This window comes from Arvicola amphibius, chromosome 10, assembly GCF_903992535.2.
Source record: "Arvicola amphibius chromosome 10, mArvAmp1.2, whole genome shotgun sequence".
Lineage (NCBI taxonomy): Eukaryota > Metazoa > Chordata > Mammalia > Rodentia > Cricetidae > Arvicola > Arvicola amphibius.
This window is the reverse complement of record NC_052056.1, coordinates 77,101,132-77,123,193: the sequence shown is the minus strand read 5'-3', so window position 1 is coordinate 77,123,193 and position 22,062 is coordinate 77,101,132. Positions and strand designations below refer to the sequence as shown.

At 43.4% G+C, this 22,062-nt stretch overlaps 1 protein-coding gene across 1 annotated transcript in view; it reads right to left on the bottom strand.

Annotated features, from left to right (window-relative positions):
• The window catches only part of Pi4ka (phosphatidylinositol 4-kinase alpha), a 134,044-nt gene extending 112,014 nt beyond the window's left edge, over nt 1–22,030 (bottom strand). The window contains exon 1 of the mRNA XM_038345205.1: nt 21,822–22,030. Coding sequence (XP_038201133.1) covers nt 21,822–21,965 — 144 coding nt within the window. The 5' untranslated portion in view covers nt 21,966–22,030. The remainder of the gene's footprint in view (nt 1–21,821) is intronic.
• Between the last annotated feature and the right edge of the window lie 32 nt (nt 22,031–22,062).

The window sequence follows — 22,062 nt, the reverse complement described above, 5'->3', positions numbered from 1 at the left end:
TTAAAGAGTTCTCAAAAGAAAAAACACAAATGTCTAATACTTTTTAAATGTTCAATATCTTTTTTTTTCTTTTCTTTTTGATTTTGAGACTGGGCTTCTCTGTGTATCTCTAGCTGTCCTGGAACTCATTATGTAAACCAGACTGGCCTTGAACTAAGAGATCCCCCTTGCCTCTGCCTTCTGAGCACTGGGATTAAAAGCGTGTGCCATCACCACCTGGCTTAACGTTCAACATCTTTACCTACCAAGAAAATGCAACTATTTTTAGATTTCATCTTACTCTAGTCAGAACAACTAATATCAAAACAAAAAAAATGGCAGTTGGGCAGTGGTGGTGCACACCTTTAATCCCAGCACTTAGGAGGCAGAGTTAGGCAGATCTCTGTGAGTTCAAGACCAGCCTGGTCTACAAGAGCTAGTTCAAAGCTACAAGAAACCTGTATCAAAAAACAAAAAAAGAAAAAAGAAAAAGAAAAAGAAAAAGCAGCAAATGACAATAAACACTGGGATGGGTGTGGGAAATGAGGCTGTTCCTTGCTACTGGTAGAAGCAGACTGGTGCACACCTATGCTGCTTAGTGTTCACAACTCAACAAAACCAGAATTATCGGGGGGGACTTCATCCATGAAAATGTTTCTATCAGAATGGCTTGTAGACAAGTCTATGGGGTATTCCTTGATTGCTGATTGATGTGGGAGGCCTCCAGAGCAAGTGGTCCTGGGGAGGCAGAGGCAGGCAAGTTTCTGAGTTCAGGGGCAGCCTGGGCCACAGATTGAGTCAGAGCAGCCAGGGCTATAGAGAGAAACGTTGTCTCAAAAAACAAAGAAAGAAAGAATGGTAGGTGAATATAAGCCTAAGAGTCAGTCAGTAAGCAGCATCATTCCATGGTTCCTGCATTTGTCCTGAATGTAATGGTCTGCTCTGTCCCTTTAGGAATGAAGCTGTGCCCACTCCCTCCCTGCTTCCGCTTCCACCAAGTCAAGTTGATCTGCTTCCAGTCTGAGTCCCTCCCTTTTCCGTCTCTCTCTCAGAGAGGTGGCTGCTGCTGTGCCTCCTCTCCCCCCCCTCTACTCTTCTCCCCTTTCCTCTCCATAACCTTCTAAATAAATACCCAACCTCACTCTGCATGGTGTGCCTATCTGTCTGTCTCTCACCTTATGTGTAGCTCCCCGTCTGGGACCAGCCACCTTCAGAGACCTGTGACACGTAGCCTCATGGTGTGCCCATCTATCTCTCCTTGTGGGACTGGCTGCCTCATCAAAGTCTCTCACCCACCGTGTGGCTTCCTGCCTGGGACCTGGCTGCCTTTGTGGCCTGCTGTGGTCTCTGCTCAGGGACCTGTAGCATGGTCTGCTGCGTCCCTCGGGGAACTGCAGCATTTTATTTAAACCATTGCACATCACACTGACTTCCCTCGATGTTGGACTGAGACACAGAAATGTAAGCTAAATAAACCTTTTCCTTCATAAGCTGCTTTTGGTCACAGTTCATGAGAAACAGAAAGCAAAATAATACAGCCACTGTGGTAATCAATGTGGAGGTTCTTCAAAAAGCCAGAAAATAGGTGTATCCTAAGATCTAGAATACTATATCCTACTACAGAGGTTCTGTTTTCATAATAGCCAGGAAATTAAAACAGCCTGGATGTTATTCAGCTTTTAAAAAAGGAAATTATGAAACTTGCAGATAAATGTATGGAGTTGGAAATAATCATTTTGTAGTCACCCAAATGAGGAAGACAAACATGTCATGTTCTCCTTCTAACGTTCATGCTATCTATCCTTTGAATCTTAACACATATTAAACTGGAATACCCATACTAAATCAGGAAACTAGTAAGGGTCACGAGGGTAGGCTTTCAAGGAAGAAGAAATGGCATACAGGCTGTGGTGTAAAGGGTGATGGGGATAATGGAAGAAGGATTAAATAGAGTAGAAAGTAGTGGAAAGAGTATGAGGAGGGATAACCACACTAAAGAGCTTTGAAAAAGTCATACAGAAGCTGGGTGGTAGTGGCACATACTTTTGATCACAGAACTCGGAAAGGTGAAGGCAGGCAGATCTCTCTGAGTTCAAGGACAGCCTGATCTACAAAGTCAGTTCCAGGATAGCCAGGGCTATACAGAGAAACTGTATCTCAGGAAAAAAAAAAAAAAAAAGGAAAGGAAAAAAGAAAGGAATGAGGAAGGAAAGAAGAAAGTCATATGGAAACATTAATATAGAAGCTTCCTAAAATACACACATGCACACATGAATGTGTTCACACACTAAAAGAATTTAAATGGAGTTACTATAATGGTCTGCTCTGTCACTTTATAAGACAAGCCACGCCCACTCCCTTCCTCCAACCACTGAGGCTGAGGCCTTCCATCCCCCTCCTCTAAGAGGCAGCTTCTGTCTCTCCCTTCTCACCACTTCTCCACTTCCCCCTTCTGTTTCTCTCTCTCTGCCCTTCCCCCTTCTCCCCTTCCCTTCCATAACCCACTAAATAAATATCGAACTTCACTCTGCATGACATGCCTATCCATGTCTCTCACCCTCCGCATGGCTCCCTGCCCAGGACCAGCCGCCTTCAGAGACCTGTGGCGTGGTCTCGTAGCAGGCCCATCTGTCTGTCTCTCCTTGTGGGACTGGCTGCCGCATCAAGGTCTCTCGCCCACCACGCCCACCACGTGGCTCCCTGCCTGGGACTCCCTGCCTGGGACTCGTGGCCCGCTGCAGTCACTAGGGGAATTGCGCCATTCCTGCCTGGGACCCAGCTGCCTTCATGGCTTGCCATGGTCTCGGGACCCCATGCCTGTCTCCACTCGGGGAGCCGTGGAGTGGTCTCATGGCCACTCGGGGACCTACGATGTGGTCTCAGGACCACTGCCCGCTGCAGCCACCTTGGGGATCCGCATCGCTTTAAACTATTACATTGGTGCCATCGGACTCAGTAGGCCCTCCTGCCCCTCTCCCAGGGTCGGGATCCGAAACCGGGTATTTTTTTTTCACAATAACCACGTGTTCCATCTGCCTGAGTGCTGACCTCTAATCCATTACAGTTATTCTATAACAGGAGAACAATGCCTCTCCCAGACACCAAAAACTATCAAATAAAAAGCTCAGTGCCGGCTGGGTGGTGGTGGCGCACGCCTTTAATCCCAGCACACGGGAGGCAGAGGCAGGCGGATCTCTGAGTTCAAGGCCAGCCTGGTCTACGAGAGCTAGTTCCAGGACACGCTCTAGAAACTACAGGGAAACCCTGTCTCGAAAAAAAAAACAAAACAAAACAAAAAATGCTCAGTGCCAGTTGGGTGGTGGTGCTGCATGCCTTCAATCCCAGCACTCGGGAGGCAGAGACAGGTGGATCTCTGTGAGTCTGAGGTCAGCCTGGCCTACAGAGTGTTCCAGAACAGGCTCCAAAGTTACAAAAAAACCTGTTTCAAAAAAAAAAGTTCAGGGCTAGGAATGGGCTCCCTCCTTTGAAGTTGTTGATCTTTGGGGTTCCACAGACCTCCCTCAAAATTACAGGCTACTGCCATTTTGTTTTTTTTTTTTGGTTACCCTCCAGAACTTGATGTTAAGACCCTACTGCTGAAGACACACATACATGAGTCATGGAACGTGGAGAAATCCAACTGGCACCTATCTAAAAGCGTCATCCCCACTGGCCAGCTTTTCTAGTGCTGGAAGGTGCTATGCACACTACTGGAGGAGAAAAGTAACTATCAATTTTATCTAGTCATCAGCCCTTGCCATCTTGCCACAAGTGATGTGGCAAGATATGGCCACTGGTGCAATAGTGGCACAAATATTAGGGGAATAACCAACTACTCTCTAACTGAACTTAAGGCTCACATTCCACAAGACAGAACCCATGCCTCACAGTCATCAGGGCCAAGAACCTGTGGCTGGAGAGGCCACAGGTCTAGGGGAGAACCTACTACTATCATTCTGTAAATGGACATTAATAAACAGTATTTAAAATGACCTTTAATGACTTTCACTGTACACATAGCTAAGTACATTTTTCAACTAAAATCAGACAAGCTTCTTTTTGCAGTAGTGATGAACAGAGAGACCTACAACTGGTCAAGGAACAGAGAATAAGAGACAGCACAGTGCTCAGCCCTAAATGAGGCATTTATATCATATACCCTCCTCTAAGGTTCAGAGATCACTTCAGAAGAGAGGGCAGAAAGTTGGTAAGAACCAGAGGCAGGGGATGACTACAATGGAACTATGAATTCACAGCAGTTATTGTGGGATGCATGAGGCCTGTGAAGATTAAGCCAGACAAAACTCTCAACATGGGTGGGGGAGGTAGTCACAAAGTCCTAGTCTATAAGAGGAGCTACTGGCAACTGTAGCTGCTGGGGAGGGGGTGGGTTTTCTTTAAGAATGCAGTCCTTGAGAAGCTATTCGTGCACTTATAGATGACTCTAAATACACAGTGGCCACCTAAGTGATCTCAGTGGATTTAAATAAACAAACTAAACCCCACATATATGTAGCGGGAACAGCAGTGGGGGAGTAAAAAAAATCAGGAGGCAGGGAACTAGGGTAGACATAACCAGAACACAAGGATGCATGAAATTATTATACAATTAAAAAAACCATGGGCTGGAAATGTAGATTCATTGGCACAGTGCTTGTCTATTATGCACAAGGCCATGGGTTCAAGACCCAGCATCATATAAACCAGACATGGTGTTGTATGCCTATAATCCTAGCATTTGGGAGGTAGTAAATCAAAAGTTCAAGGTCATCCATCCTGAATAAAAGAGCGCTGTCTGACATGAGCAAAGCCGTGTCAAGGGTGCTAATGTCTTACACCCATTCCATGTTGTAGAATATTTTATGATGTGTTACATTTGTTTATGCTGTGTAACATTTGTTTTAATGATGTAAAGATGTGAGCTTCACTCAGTGAAGCTGTGATTCTTTGCCTGTCTAAAACATCTAATGGTCTAATAAAGAGCTGAATGGCCAATAATGAGGCAGAAGACAGGATAGGTGGGGTTTGGCAGGCAGAGAGAATAAACAGGAGATATCTGGGAGGAGAGGAATAAGAAGCAAGATAGAATAAAAAGAGGAGGACATCGGGGACAGTCACCCTCAGCAAGTGATGGAGAAAAAAGTAAAGTATACAGAAAGAGAAAGATAAAAGCCCAGAGGCAAAATATAGATGGGATAATTTAAGATAAGAAAGGCTGGCTAGAAACAAGCCAAGCTAAGGTCCAGAATTTATGAGACAGAATAAGACCCTGTGTGTGATTTATTTGGGAGTTGGGTGGTGCCCCCACCAAAAAAGCCCAAAGAGTAAAAAGAGTAGAACAACCAATAACATTTTGGTGCTGAATGTGGGGCCAAATTTCCATATTGGGCCTAAGAAAGCTGGAAGAAAAAAGAAAAAGGATATAGCTCCTTTAAGAGTTGCTGCTGTTCAGCTGGCAGTGCTAAACAGAAGCAAGAAAGGCAATGAGTTAAAAAAAATGCTTGTGGCAACTCAGGTACCAGCAATATGGGACTGTGAACAGGACTGCAGGATTGAGCCAACCTAGATACTTTAGGGCTACTTAACTTTAAAATGGAAGTCAAAATACATATTTGTCAAATGGAAATCAAAAATGCTTTGGAGAGCTGGGCGGTGGTGGCACATGCCATTAACCTCAGCACTCAGGAGGCAGAGGCAGGCAGATCTCTGTGAGTTTGAGGCCAGCCTGGTCTACATAGAGAGCGCCAGGACAGTCAGGGCTACACAGAGAAGCCCTGCTCTGAAAAAAAAATAATGGTTTGAAGAAGAGGTTTTGCTTTTGTTTCCACAGGAAACAAGAGGCTGTAGATTCCTTCAGGAATAATATGGATCAGGTTTGATCAAGGGAGACCTCCTGAAAACATGGCAGGTGATATCTATCTGATGGTCTTTCCAGGACTTGGCCATTATCTCAGTTTTGTCTCTGGGACCCTAAAGATTCCTTTGCCTATAGACCACAGGAAGCAGTCTGAAGATCCAATGCCCTCATTCCCAAGAGATGGTGTGGGTGATCTTTGGTTATTTGGTGGGTCATGGATGTTTGTTATAATTTGGGGGAATATGAAAGTCAGCTCCCAAATAATGACACAAAAACTTCTTAATTATGAAAGCTTGGCCTATAGTTTAGGCTTGTTCCTAAATAGCCCTTATAATGTAAATTAACCCATATTTTTTATTAATCTATGTTCTACCATGTGACTTTTACCTCTCTCTCATTCTATGTGTTTGACTTGTTCTATGTCTTCAATATCTTTCGTGTGCCAAGATTTATCTCCTACTTCCTCTCTCTCTTCCAGGAAGTCCCAGCTATACCTCCTGCCTAGCTATTGGCAACTCAGCTCTTTACTTATAAAAATTACAGCAATATATTTTCACACAGTGCACAAATATCCCACAACAATAATTTGTGACCATTAAGAAATGACACTGAAAGCTGGGCCTACAATTTTAAAATGTAAAAGGAAGACGTCAAAAAGAATAATAAGTAACTCAGAGACCTGTAAAAATGGCTCAGTCATTTTGGTAAGGAAGGAATAGTAACGACCTTCCGAAAAATGTCTGTGTCCCTGGTGAGCCTGGAAGGACTCACCTTTCCTGGCACAAGAGAAGCTGTAGACTCCATCTGATTACTGTTAGTAATCCAATGGTGATCACAAAGGGCCTGAGAAGCAGGATGCACACGTGAAACTTGCTTACCACTGCTGCAGATGAAGGGACCAAGGAATGATGGCCGCTGCCAGAAGCTATGAAGGCCTGGAAATGGTTTCTTACCGACAGTTTAGAAAAGTATGCAACTTTGTTGTCTCCAGTGAGACTTATGTTGGGTTTCTAATCTACAAAACTGTAAGACAATCTATGTACTGTTCCAAATCATTAGGATTATGGTAAATTGTTAAAGCAATAGAACAAATGAAATTGGTTGTAAAGTATGGAACAAAAACTCAGTCTACACTGCTTGTTCTTTTGTTTCCTGGGTGTTAACCTTCATCTGGAAACCGACACTCAGAATGGGACCTGATCTTTAGAAAAAATAGAGAAAGTTAAGAAAACACTATATAAAATTTCAATAAATAAGGAAGTGACATGAAACATGACATGTGGCTCATGCCTGCCATCCCCACTCAAGAGGCCAAGAAGGACTGCTAAAAGTTCAAGGTAAACTTGGGCTCTGAGACCTTAAGGATTCAAACCTGGGCTCCTCATACTAATAACAACAAATACTTCTCCCACTGAACAGACTCCCCAGCCTTGCTTTGCTTTTTTGTTTTTTTTTGGGGGGGGGTTGTTTGTTTGTTTTGGTTTGGTTTGGTTTTTCCTGACAGAGATTCTGTGTGTAGCTATCCTAGAACTTGCTCTGTAGACCACGCTGGCCTGGAACTCAGAAAGATCCTCTTGCCTCTGTCTCCCAAGTGCTGGGATTAAAGGCATGCATCACCAATGCCCAGCTCCTTCTTTCTCTTTAAAAACATAAAACACTAGGGCTGTTGAGATGGCTCAGTGGTTAAGAGCACCTGTTCTTCCAGAGGACCTGGGTTCAATTCCCAGTACCCACATGCAACTGTCTGTAACTCCAGTATCAGGGGACCCGAGACCCTCACATAGGCAAACACTCATGAAATAAAAAAAAGCACAAATAAAACAAAAACATATGGTCCCTCTATCCTACCTTCCCCGGTCTCTTTCCCTTTATTTACTAGTCTTTGGTTTTACTCGTGTCACAAGGTTTTAATTATGGCTGTCTGTATGATCCTGACTTTGAAACTAAACATCAGAGCCTGGTGTGCTCACCGGTGAGTATACAACTACATACTATGCTTCACCTTTCCCCAGAATCTGCTGGTTGCCATTACACCCGCAGTATCTACTACAGAGTTCCTTCCCCTTCCTTAACTGACTTCTGTGGACCCAGGGCCAGTACACAGAGCTGCCTTGAGTTTGTGGTTACCATAGCTCTGTACACCCTGGGAGCAGGGGGGATCTAACAGGATGGCTGCTCAGCTGAACTGACAGAGAATCAAACTACCTCCTAAATATTTGCTTATACCCACAGACAATGGATACACTCAGCCATAAACAAATCTTCTTTTCTTTCAGTAAATGCAAAGACCCATGGCTGCACAAGGTGCTGAGAAAAAAAGGCGCTGAGCGCTAGCCAATAAGACATTTACACTATCCACTTAAGTTTCAGGGAACACTGCAGAAGAAGGGGTGGGAAAAAAACATAAGATCAGAGGATGGGGAGAAGGCTACATTTTTGTTTTTTAGTGTGGTAGGGGAGCCCATTATCTCAGCTCCAATAACAAGCACAGTAGAGTCATAATACCACAGTACCACGTAAGACAAGAGACATGGGCATGTAAAGCCTGCTTTCACAGTTAACACAACAGGGGGAAGGGAGGTGCTCGAGTGAGCACACACTATTTTTCTATAATGCTTGTGCATGTGCTGATTTTGTATGTGTAGGTATGGTACCCATGAGGAGGTCAGAGGATGACCTCAGATGTCAATTCTTGCCTTGCACCTATTTATTTATTTGTTTGTTTATTTTTGAGGTAGGATCTCTTATTGTTTGCTGCTGCATATGCTGCCTTGGCTGCCCATAAGCTTCTGGAGATTCTCTTGTTTCTGCCTCCCATCTCACTGTAGGAGTGCCAGGAGTACAGATGCACGCTACCAGATCCTGTTTACAAGGGGACTGAAGATTTGAACTCAGGTGTTGGCGCTCTCTCTCTCTCTCTCTCTCTCTCTCACACACACACACACACACACACACACACACACACACACACATTAAGCATGCATTTTACCCACCAATCCATCTCCTGAGTCCACTACTTCCTTTATGTGGGTTCCAGAGATAAAACTCAGGTCATCAGGCAACAAGGGACTTTACTTGCTGAGATTATTTCTTGACCTCTATTTAAATTTTTGAAATCAAAATGATGGCAAGTACCTGAAATTATTAAATGCAAAAGCAAGCACACTATAGATTATATACATGTATGAATATGAAATGTCAAAGAAAAAATTTAATTAAATTTTTAAAAAGTAATGACACACACCCATAATTTCAGCTCTTAGGATTCTGAGTTCAAGGTCAGCCTGGGCTATCTAATGAGAACCTGTTGGGGGGAAAAAATGAAGAAGGGAGAGAGTCTCAATGCAATCCAGGCACACATCTATAATCTCAGCACTAGGGAGGCTGAGGCAAGAGGACAGAAACTTAGCTAGCCTCTGCTACATACCAAGAACCTGTCTCAAAAATAAACAGGTTGGAGAGATGGTTCAATGGTTAAAAGCACTTGTTGCTCTTGCAGAGGACCCAGGTTCAGTTCCCAGCACCTACAACCATTTATAACTCCACACATAGTACACATATATACACACAGGCGAAACACACTCACACATAAATAATAAATAAATAAATCTTTAAGTAAAAGAAAAAGAAATGGCCACGTATGGTGGCAAATTCCAGAACCTTAGGATGCAGAGAGCAGTGGTTCTCTGAGAGTTTGAGGTCAGCTTGGTCTACATAAGTGAGACCCTGTCTTAAAAAAAAAGAGGTGGGCTAGAGAGTTGGTTTAACAGTTAAGATCATACTGCTCTTCCAGAAGACCCACTTTTGATCCCCAGCACACATATTGGGTGGCTCGCAACAGCTTGTAACTCCAGTTCCAGGAGAGCCACCACCCTGAAGGCATCTTTAGACTGCACTCACAAGCACATCCAGATGCCCGCTCCATACACAAAACCAGAAGTAAACATGCACTGTGGCAATGCGTTGACCTGCTCAACTATGAAAACACCAAAGAGAGGAGAAAGCAAGCATCCCTCAGTCCTAAGCCAGGAACTGAGGGGAAACAGCAGATGAAAATCAACCCTAACAAGTTGTGGCAGGCTATGTAGGTCAGAAAGCTATTAGAGTAGCACTGCCAAAGCTGGCAAACTTAAACGTTCAGCTTTTGTTACTTGAAACCTCTGGGAGAGTCCTTCCAGAAATACAAATTCTCTGGGAACTAAAAGCTAAGCTTAAAGAATCAATGGTATGAATTTCATTGTTAAACTTTTTCTTTTTTAAAAATAGGGTCTCTCTATGTCAGTGGTTCTCAATCTGTAGATCATGACCCCTCTGGGGTCATAGTGACCCGTTCACAGGGGTCACTATGGCCATCAAAAAAACACAGATATTTACATTACGATTCATAACAGTAGCAAAATTACAGCTATGAAGTAGCAACAAAAATAATTTTATAGTTGGGGGTCACCACAACATAAGGAGCTGTATTAAAGGGTTGCAGCATTAGGAAGGTTGAAAATCATAGCTCTGTCTAGTCCTAACTATCCTAGAACTCACTGTGTAGACCGGGTTGGCCTTGAACTCACAGAGATCTGCCTACTGGGATTAAAGGCGTGCACCACCACACTTGGTTAACCCTTCTGTTGTTGTTGTCGTCGTTCTCGTTATTTTCGATTGTCTTTCTCAGGTGTACTTAAAATGCTAGCTAACATTTTCTAAGTGACTCAAATCATCATGACAGACAAATGTAACTGTGACACGAAACACATATGGAAGTACATTTCATTAAAAATGTTCTTTTGTGGCTGGTGAGATGGCTCAATGGGTTACATGGCAGTCTGCAGTCCTCAAGGCACACATGGCAGAAGGAAAGAACTGCCTCTAGAAGGCTGTCCTTTGGCTTCTACATATATGCGATGAAAACACACACATCCATGTGCAAATATACACATGACATATAAATATAGTAAAAGTTTTAATATTCTTTTTTAAATAATAATTTTTTATTTTATTGATATTTATTAAGCTCTACATTTTTCTCTGCTCCCCTCCTTGCCTCTCCCCTCCCCCCAAGTTTTAATAGTCTTATGGTCATCTATAGGTAGATGTATTTCTTAACAATTAACATGCTTTTTCTACATTTCACACAGGTAGCATTATATGTGCTCTAACACAGTTAAATTATGGTCTCTAGCTTTTGACTAAAGTGCCTTTCCCCCTGTGCTGGCTGATCTTATGTCGACTTGACACAAGATAGAGGCACCTGACAGGGAGGGAGCCTCAGATGACTCCGTAAGACCCAGCTGTAGGGTATTTTCTTAATTAGTTATGGAGGAATGAGGGCCCAGTTCATGGTAGGTGGTGGTGTCCCTGGACTGGTGGTCCTGGCTTCTATAAGAAAGCAGGCTGAGGGGGCTGGAGAGATGGCTCAGCGGTTAAGAGCATTGCCTGCTCTTCCAAAGGTCCTGAGTTCAATCCCCGGCAACCACATGGTGGCTCACAAGCATCTGTAATTAGGTCTGGCCTGAAGACATACACACAGACAGAATATTGTATACATAATAAATAAATAAATATTTTTAAAAAAGAAAGCAGGCTGAGCAAGCCAGTAAGCAGCATCCTCCATGGCCTCCACATCAGCTCCTGTCTCCAGGCTCCTGCCTTGCTTGAATTCCTGTCCTGACTTCCTTCAATGCTGACCAGCAACGTAGAAGTGTAAGACAAATAAAATAAACCCTTTCCTCCCCAACTTGCTTTTTGGTTTCATCTCATCAATAGAAACCCTAACTTAAAACACCCCCAATTTCTTGGTCAGCACAGTCGTATACTCTGATCCTCGGCACACAACAGGAAGTGCCCAATTTTGTTTCCCTCTTACCTAGGTGACCTGATGGGCAAGTAAGAGTTTTTACTGTGTAAAGAACACATAGTGCCATGCCTGACAACCTGAGCTCAACCCCTGGGACCCACGAGAGAGCAAGTCCAGACAAGTCGCCTCTGACTGCCACATTTATGCCATGGCATGAGTCTCCCCCATCCTCACTAAGTAAATGTAATAACTCAAATAAATGTTAGAATCTACCTGAACATGTCTGCATTTGCTTGCTTTCTTCTGTAAAGGGTAGACAAATCAGTAAGTATGCCTACAGATACAAATGGAACCTTACTTCTACCTCAAAACTATATAAAATTAGCAAGTCTTTTCTGAGCCTTGAGCTCTTACCTGTAGCTATGAAGAGCTAACAAGTTCTGGATTTCCCGTCTGAGGGAGATGGACTAATATAGGGAGCCAGGGTTTCAAACATTAGGCAGGTAACATAGGATTGCAATATCTGACAGAAGGAGACAAGAACCTTATCACTGCCCTAGATTCTGCCAGTGACACCCCTGACTACAAAACAAGCAGATACGCCTTGCAAAGGCAGATGCAGACAAACAGGAAGGCTAACACAGCTAGAAATCCTGAAGTGGGAGCAAAATGGAAATGAAGTCCCAGAAATCTGCAATATCATTTCCTTCTGACTCTGATGAGTGCAAATACATGCAGTTAGGCAAAACCCAGCAACTGTGTCAGAATGGTTCTCAGAGTTTATAAGAACTGAGCCTGTTATGCTTAGGGCAGAAAGTTCTCTGAATAATAGGCAGAGACGGTAGAAGCAAAGGAGTAAAAACTATTTTAGACCTTCTGTCACAAAGGTTGGAAATCAGCTTCAAACATGGTATGAGGCACAGGACTGCAATAAGCACGTGGAAGGCACTGCCTCCCAAGTGTGAAGCCCTGAGTTTGGTCCTCAGCACGCAAAAATAAAGCTATAATAAACAAACAAACAAATAAATAGGCTTCACAATAGAAACAGCAAAAAAGCATTAAAAAAGATTCTCTCTCACACACACACACTAAATTGCTGATTTTTGTTTGTTTGTTTGTTTTGATATCTCAAGACAGGGTTTCTCTGTTTAACAGTCCTAGCTGTCCTTTAACTTACAGAGATCCACCTGCCTCTGCCTCCCAAGTGCTGGAATTAAAGGCGTGTGCTACCACCGCCTGGCTGAAAAAACTTTAATGCAACATTAAAAAAAATACATTCGCCGGGTGGTGGTGGCGCAAGCCTTTAATCCCAGCACTTGGGAGGCAGAAGCAGGCGGATCTTTGTGAGTTTGAGATCAGCCTGGTCTGCAATAGCTAGTTCCAGGACAGGCTCCAAAGCTGCAGAGAAACCCTGCCTCGAAAAATAAATAAATAAATAAATGAATGAATGAATGAATGAATGAATAAAATGTGTTCGTACGGCATCACTAATAAACTAACACAGTTAAATGTTGCATGTCTATGAATAAACAGCTTTTTTCTTTTTGCAGTCTCTGAGCTGAGGCTGCAGCTCACTTGGTAGAGTGCATGCTTACCTAGCATGGATGAAGCCCTGGGTTCAAACCTTAACACTCATAAACCAGGCCTGATTGCACCTATGTGCTATCCCATACTTGGGAGTAGAGGCAGGTAGATCAGGAGCTCAAGGGCATCCCCAGCTACATAGTGAGTTTGAGGCCAGCCGGCTACATCAGACCCTGTCTCAAAAACAAAAACAGCTTGGAGAGCTGGTTCAGCAATTAAGAACACTGGCTGCTCTTCCAGAGGCCCAGGGATCAATTCCCAACACCCACATGTTCACAAATGTCTGTAACTCCAGTTCAGGGAATCTGAAGTTCTCTTCTGGCCTCCTCAGGCAACAGGCAAGTGCTTGGCACACATACAGGCAAGCACTCACACATGAAATAAAAATAAATAAATACAAAAATAGTTCTAGTCAGGCATGGTAGCTAAAAATAAATCTTAAAAAAAAAAAACAAAAAACAAAACAAACAAAGAAAACCACCAAAACAAGCCAGGCAGTGATGGTGCAGCCTTTAATCCCAGTACTCGAGAGGCAGAGACAGGCAGATCTCTGTGAGTTCGGGACCAGCCTGGTCTACAGAGTGAGTTCCAGGACAGACTCCAAAGCTACAGAGAAGCCTTGTCTTCAAAAATAAAAACAAACAACCAAAACAAAAAACAACCAAAACAAACACCACTACTATCTGAGAACCCTCATTTTTATTCATCTCATTCTCATTGTCTCCCTGTCCCTCCCTCTCTCTGTCTATATATGGCTCTTACTAAACAAGGCCTTCTAAACAAGGGAATAGAAAATTAAAATGTTCGATTTCATGACTCTAAAAACATGCCAACAGCATGATATTTACACCACAGTAAATGATTCTAAAGGACAAACTAGATTCTGAAACCAAAAACAGGAAAAGTAAAGCTTGTAGGTTCTGTTTGCACTTAAGACAGTTAAAAATAAGTTCGCGGTTGTCCTATTTGTTTGATCCATCTGCACAAGGTGTGCTTGATCACATGTGGGTGGGAGGTCCCTGAGCAGGAAATACATCAGGATCTATGTTTGCTCCTGATTGGACCTGATGGGAAATGCAGAGAATGAATTGTGGGTTTTGCCTTTTAAAAACATGACTCAAAGACATTTTTTGGGAACCCGGGTATGGGCCTGGTCAGAGTCCATCCTTTTAGTCAGTATTTAATTAAAATTTGCTTCAAATCTGGCTCAAAATTGTGGCAGTGATCTTATTCTGGACCAGTGAGATTAACAAGATTTCTAGCCACACATTCCTCCAATTATGGATCAGGGTTAACAAGCTCATCTTCTGGAGCTGGAAAGTTCAGTCCGTCTGTAATACACAATGTCCCCCAAGTAGCAGATCCATAGCTAAGATCCTAGATACTCTGGCATTCCAACTGAAGGAACGGGAAGTCATTCTCGTCCTGGGGAAGGACTCTGGAAAAGGTCTCCCGAGGATGGGAGAGGATGCAAGGCAAGGAGTGTGGCTACCTGCAGTCTCGGCAAGACTCTCAATGACACTGAATTAGGGTCCTGTTGCTATGACATGGACCAGAGGAAGAGACGCAGATGCAGGTCACTGTATTTCCTGGAAGCAGAGGAAGTATAGCCAGACAGAGTCAGGAACAAATTTGGTAGGAGCCTATTCAGTTACATTCTGAAGGGGGCGAGACCGAGGAAACTAGAGCAAGGCTGCAGGGTCGACTGGAATAACGGAACAGGAGCCTGGAGACCAATCTCCTTGGTGAATCCAGCACAGCCTGTTTCTCATCTATTTTCTGCTGCTCATCTTTCTCCTAGGAAGCCAGGGCCGAGGAATGAGAATTCAGTCTCAGAGGACTTCACAGAAAGTATTCCAGATGGGGGGCTCCAATTTCAGGAGGTAAAGATTTTGAGAGACCAAAGTTTTAGGGACAGCTTATAAGGAAAAAGTCAAAGCTCAGACAGGAATCAAATGCTTGCTTGCACTTATGGATAAAGCTCTGTGTTCAATCCTTAACAAGGCATAAAGCCAACCTAGTTGTGCATGCCTGTTATCCTCCACTTGAGACATATCCTAGCACATATGTCTAAGAGTCTTATGGTTAGTATCCAAATGTGGCAGGAGTCTGAGGGACAGCCTCAGGATACAACAACATGTTGCATACAAACAGCAGCTCAATAAATGCTTTCTGAATGAAAGAGTGAATTAAGTAATTAGAAGAAAATAAAATATAATCAATAGTTACAGGTTGGTTTTGTGGCTTGGGATTAGAGAGAGGAAATACACACAACTGTGCTGTGTACAGGGACAAAGGCAGGGAAAGTATGTCATTAAGGTGTCCCAGGTGCCAATCATGTCAGAGTTGCCTGCATTACCAACAGCTATGTTCGGATGTCAGGTCTAGTCCCAAGCACTGAGCCTTTCTTAGGTCCCCTGACACCTTTCTGAAAGAAAAGACTAGAGAAAAATAGGAAAAAATGGCCTGAAGAGATGGCTCTGCAGTAAAGAGCACCAGCTACTCTCCCAGAAAACCCGGGCTCAATTTCCAGCACCCACATGGCAGCTCACAATGCTCACAATGGTCCAGGGAGAATTGGCACCCTCTTCTGGTCTCTGAAGGCATGCACACAGTACGCAGGCATACACACAGGCAAACACCCACACAAGTATGAGCTCATTAAGAAAGAAAGAGGAGTGTGAGCTGGTTCATCAGCACTCATCTACTACCTACTACATACGTCTCCATTTCTGCTGCCTAGGAAAGCACTACAAGAACCTCAGGACTTTTTTTTTACCCATAGAAGTGCTAAGGACATCTTTTCAACTGCTTTAAAGTGGGTAAATGAAGCCAGCAGGTAAGTATGCTTGAAGTAAATATCATGGGGTCCCTATCTGAACACAATCTCAAGACCTCGGATGAGGGCCAGGCATTGCAGCAGATGACTGTAATTGCATCACTCGGGAAACAGCAGGAGGACTGCTCCAACAAGGCCAGTCTAGTCTACATAGCAAGTTTCATGCCTGCTGGGATTGTACAGTGAGAAAAACAAAACCACACACCCACCCACACCCACCCCTCCTCCACACACACACACGAGCAAAGTGAAATGATCCAAGGTGATTAGAGGAATTCACAATAAATGTGTAATCCAGCTACAGAAGCCTACTTCACGAAGTTGTCTCAGGGGTCCTCAAAGTGCCCACACATATACTGTTGTGTTCATGGCTAAATTTTATTATACAGAAAAACTGGAAGCAAGGAGAAAAGACATAGGCCTTATGCATAGACTTCCTTATATTTCTCCATTCTGTGAGGTTAAACACATTTGTTCCTTGCTACTACAGAAAACAACAACAACAAAAAAAACCCAGTACCTGGTATACCCAGAAGCTACTATAATTAGCTTATATTCAGTAAAAAAGCGGGGGCAGGCTCATCTCATTAACCAATATATGCAGAGAATGGCAAATGTAGATGCTGTGCCCAGTACTGTAATTAACATCTACCACCTAGTGCCTCCTTCAGGTTACTTCATGGCATCTATCCCAAGACTCAGAATTGTGTGGAATACTATTCTTCTAGCTAGATAGCTTGATAAAGACCAAGTCCTCAATGTACAGCCCAGTACATTGCAAAATATGACTGATACTGTCTTCCCAGATGTTCCTAGACCACGACTGAGTGCTCCAAGGATGAGCTTCCTCGTGACTTCCACGGATCATACCAACAAAGTGTCTTACTAATACATCAACACAGATAATGGGTCTGCATCCTACAGCTGCTGCTGTGGATGCTACTTTGCTGTCCACACCATTCAGGAATCTGCAACCCTTAGCAACATCCCTCTTCTCCTCCCCTCCTCTCACAGCTCCAAAAAGAAAGGTATCTCTGATAGTCAGCAAGTCTTGAACACCCCAACACAGATGAAGTAGAAGAATGACCAAAAAAAATAACTTTAGGAATTTTTGAGGCCCTAAAGAGGAAATGAAAAATTCCCTCAAAGAAGTGGAGGAAAAGACAAAAAAAAAAAAATAGAAGAAATCAACAAATCCCTTAAAGAAAACCAAGAAAAAGCAATAAAACAGGAGAACGAAATGATTCAAGACTTAAAAACCAAAATAGAGACAATAAAGAAAACACAAACTGAGGGAGTTCTGGAAGTGAAAAATATGAGTAAGTGATCAGGAACCACAAATGCAAGCATAAACATCAGAATACAAGAGATGGAAGAATTTCAGACAACGAAGATACAATAAAGGAAATAGATTCATCGGTCAAAGAAAATGTTAAATCTAACAAATACTTAACACAAAATATCCAGGAAATATGGGACACAATGAAAAGACCAAACCTAAGAATAATAGGGAGAGAAGAAGAAGAAATCCAACTCAAAGGCACAGAAAATATATTCAACAAAATTACAGAAGAAAACTTCCCCAACCTAAAGAAGGATATGCCTATGAAGGTACAAGAAGCTTACAGAACACCAAACAGACTATACCAAGAAAAAAAAAAAAGGCCCATCGTCACATAACAATCAAAACACTGAACATACAGAATAAAGAAAGAATATTACAAGCTACAAAGAAAAAAGGCCAAGTACCATATAAAGGTAGACCTATTAGAATTATACCTACTTCTCAATGGAAATAATGAAAGCCAGAAGGTCCTAGTCAAGAGTTATGCAGACACTAAGAGACCATGGATGCAAACCCAGACTACTATATACCCAGCAAAACTTTCAATTACCAGAGATGAAGAAAATAAGATATTCCATGACATAACCAGATTTAAATAATACCTAGCCACAAATCCAGTCCTACAGCAAGTACTAGAAGGAAAACTCCAACCCAGGGAAGTCAGTAACACCCACAAAAACACAGACAATAGGTGATCTCACAGCAGCAAACACCAAAGAAGGGAAAAATACACACAATAACATCACCAACAACAAAAACTAAAATGACAGGAACTAGCAATCACTGGTCACTACTATCTGTTAATATAATGGACTCAGCTCACCCATAAAAACACACAGGCTGTTGGGTGGTGGTGGCACACACCTTTAATCCCAGCACTCAGGAGGCAGAAGCAGGCAGATCTTGTGAGTTCAAGGCCAGCCTGGTCTACAAGAGCTAGTTACAGGACAGGCTCCAAAGCTACAGAGAAACCAGGTCTCAAACACCCTCCCCCAAGAAAAGACACAGGCTAACAGATTGGATACAAAAAAAAGAATCCATCTTTCTGCTGCATACAAGAAACACACCTCAACCTCAAAGACAAACATCACCTCAGAGTAAAGAATTGGAAAAAAATTTTCCAATCAAATGCACCTAAGGAACAAGCTGGGGTAGCTATCCTAATAACTAACAAAATAGACGTCAAACTAAGATCAATAAAAAGAGACAAAGAAGGACATTTCCTATCCATCACAGGGAAAATCCATCAAGTGGAAATATCAATACTGAATGTCTATGACCCAATACAAGGGCACCTTCATATGTAAAAGGGACACTACTAAACCACACATTAAGCCCCACACACTAATAGTGGGAGACTTCAACACCCCACTCTCACCACTGGACAGGTCTGCCAGACAGAACCTTAACAGAGAAATAAGAGAACTAACAGATGTTATGACTCAAATGAACTTAACAGACATCTATTGAACATTCCATCCAAACATAAAGAGCATACCTTCTTTTCAGCACCCCATGGAACCTTCTTAAAAACTGACCACATACTTGGTAACAAAAATCTTATAATGTTTCCATGTTGGTATCTGGCCTCACCAAAAAAGCAGAAGCAAGTGTCGAATGAACTATTATTTCCTCTTATCTAAGTCATGCACCCTACTCTTGCTGCTAAAAGTCAATGTGAAGATCAGTAAATCTGAACCATTTCAGTCTTGAGTCTCTACAGTCTATCTGCGCTCAGGCTGATGAAGCAGTGGCTATACTGCAAGCCCACAGAGCTACAGAGGCTGCCCAGGAGATATCAACAGCACCACTGTTTATGGTAACAGGTGTTCCAGCTGTTTAAAATTGATAAGAAACCAGGAAAAGACACTAAGGCTTCACTGAAGCTGGACAGATTCCTCAGTGGTTAGAGCACTGGCTACTCTTCCAGAGGACCCAGGTTCAAATTCCAGCACCCATGTGGCAGCTCACAACCATCTGTAACTGCATTTTCAAGGAAACTGAAGGCCTTTTCTGGGCCCCACAGGCACCAGGCATGAGTGTGGTACACAGACATACACACAGGGAAAATAGCCACACTTACATCTACGTTTTTATAAAATTAAAAAATATATACCTAGACACAGAAAAATTTAAATACTATGAAAAAAAACACTCAAAAATGTAAACTAGGAGGAAACGTTGAGCCTTTTATGCCCAGGAAACACCAGTTTTACAAAACAATCTGAGTACTAGCTTATTTCATTTAAAACAAACCAAACCAAAACCAGACCAAAACAACAACAAAACCAGGAAAATTTAAAAGCAAATTAATGTTTATAGACTTTGAGTAAAATAATTTGCATTGAAGCACAAAAAAATTAAAACATTATTTTTAATTTTGTAAATCTTTTCTGTGGAATAACATAGGTATATTTGAAGTAAACTGATAACTGATCAAGGAATTATAATTTGGGTTATAAAACTCTTGCTTTAAAAAATTGGGAGTTTTTTTGGTTTGTTTTTTTGAGACAGGGTTTCTTGTGTAGCCCTGGTTGTTCTGGAACTCACTATGTAGACCAGGCCGGCCTCCAACTCAGAGATCTGCCTGCCTCTGCCTCGTGAGTGCTAAGATTAAAGGTGTGTGCCACCATTAATTTTACAATAAGTGTGTGTGTGTGTGTGTGTAACTACAACTTGTGGGAGTTGGTTCTCTCTTTCCACTATGTGGGTCACAAGAATCAGACTCAGGTTGTAGGGCTTGGTAGCTGGATTCTCTAGAACAGAACTAATAGGATGAACCTATATAAAATGAATCTATGTTAAAGAGCATTTATTTGAGTGGCTTTTGTGCCATGGTCCAACTAGTCCAACAATGGTTGTCTCCTGACAGAAAAGCCAAGTTTTTGGTGGTCGTTTAGTCTGTGAGGCTGGATGTCTCAGGTGGGCTCCAGTCTAAGTAGGTTCTAATACGATTGAATTAATGTCTTGACTGCAGGGTAGATCTTGCCAGCAAGAGAAAGGGCAAGCAGGCTAAAAGCAAAGTGTTCTTTTACATGGGCTGTCACCAGGTATGGCTTAGATTTAGGTGGGTCATCCCACTTCAAATGACCCAATCTCTAGAGAGCTTTCTGATCCCCTGAAGCCGGAGTTACAAGCAGTTGTAAACTGACAAGACTTGGGTAATGAGAACCCAACTCTTGTCCTCCGAAACAGCAGCAGCCACTCAGCCATCTCTCAGGACACTGGGCTGTTTCTGAGCAGCATGGACTGCAGGTGCATGCTACCATGTCCAGTTTATACTCTCTCTTTAGCCAGAACCCAGGTTGGCATTAGATCCTCCAGAACCTGTTCACCTTGCTGGTGATAAAATCAAGCTTGAGAACATACAAGGTCAAAGACTAGCTCACTCTGCCATTCAGCTTCTCCCATCAGCAGGCAGCTGTGGAAGTCACCCTGCTCTTATCCTGAACAGGAAATGTTCTCTTTCCATCACTTCAAAAAGTTCGGTGCTAACCTACTGTGCTAAGTCTCTTCACACGTTCCTGGGAGAAAAGAAGCTGGCTTTTATCGTGAATCCACTCAGTGCCTAGCCCTGAGCAAAACACTTCACATGTGAACTCATTAAATCTTCGTTTTGGATAAGCAAATAGGCTGTGAGCACCAGAGTTTTTTTTTTTTTTTTTTTCTCCAGCTTACACACAGTAACTGTAAATGACCAAACTCAGGTCTGGCTAAAATCTGTCTTCTTCCGACCATCACAGCATCCTTTGTTGTTTGTTCTAACAGAATCTGGTTGGCATCCTTAATCCTGGGGTTATATCCTTCACCTCCCATCCCAGCTCCAAACATATCTTTTATCTTCCAAGATAAGGGTTGGTTTGTCTTCCGACACGTCTTTCTTTTCTGAAGCAATCCTGAACTTAGTTCTCTGCCCACTAACAATAGTTCACCGCCCATTCATGCCACCGCACATTCTCGAAACACACCGCCTTTGATGCGGTCTGACGCGACCATCTCTACGCAGTCGATTTGCAGATCAGACACGCTGCTCTATCTGTCCTCCTCCACAAGCCAATGAGGAGGGCATTTTGCAAGGCGGAGGGGAGGATCATCCCATTTCACGAGAAAGACACCTCTCCAAGGTCACGGAATGAAAAATGGGAAATTCAGGACCAAAGGCCCAGATTGGACCCTTGGTCCTTGGCTCATCCCGCCACGCCTCACAGGTACTCATGGTCCAGTCACCGCCTCCGCGGTAGCGATGTCAGAGCTGCAGTCCGCCCGCCCACAGCTCACCACCCTCCCACCGGTACCAGAGCTCACTCCGTCCTGTTGATCCCTCTCCCCGCGACCTCCCCACCTCGCTGCCACCTCTACTAAGGAGCCCCCTCTAGTCACAAATGGCCTTCTCAGATCACCACCTCCTCCTGTCAGTCCGCTGGGTTACCTTCTCCAAGGATGCAGGTCTCTGCACAGCCAGGGAACGGGCCAGCGAAAGCACTGTATTGAAATAAAAGCCTCGGGAGGTGCTGGAGCCAGAGCTGGACCCCGAGCCACCTCCGCCGCCTCCCTGGGCCCCAGCAGCCGCCATCACAGCGCGCGCCCCGGCGCGGGCGGTTAGGTTCGCAGCTCTGGGCCTGCGGCCGCGGGACCTCACAGCGCAGGCGCAGAGGCACTCCGGCTTCCCG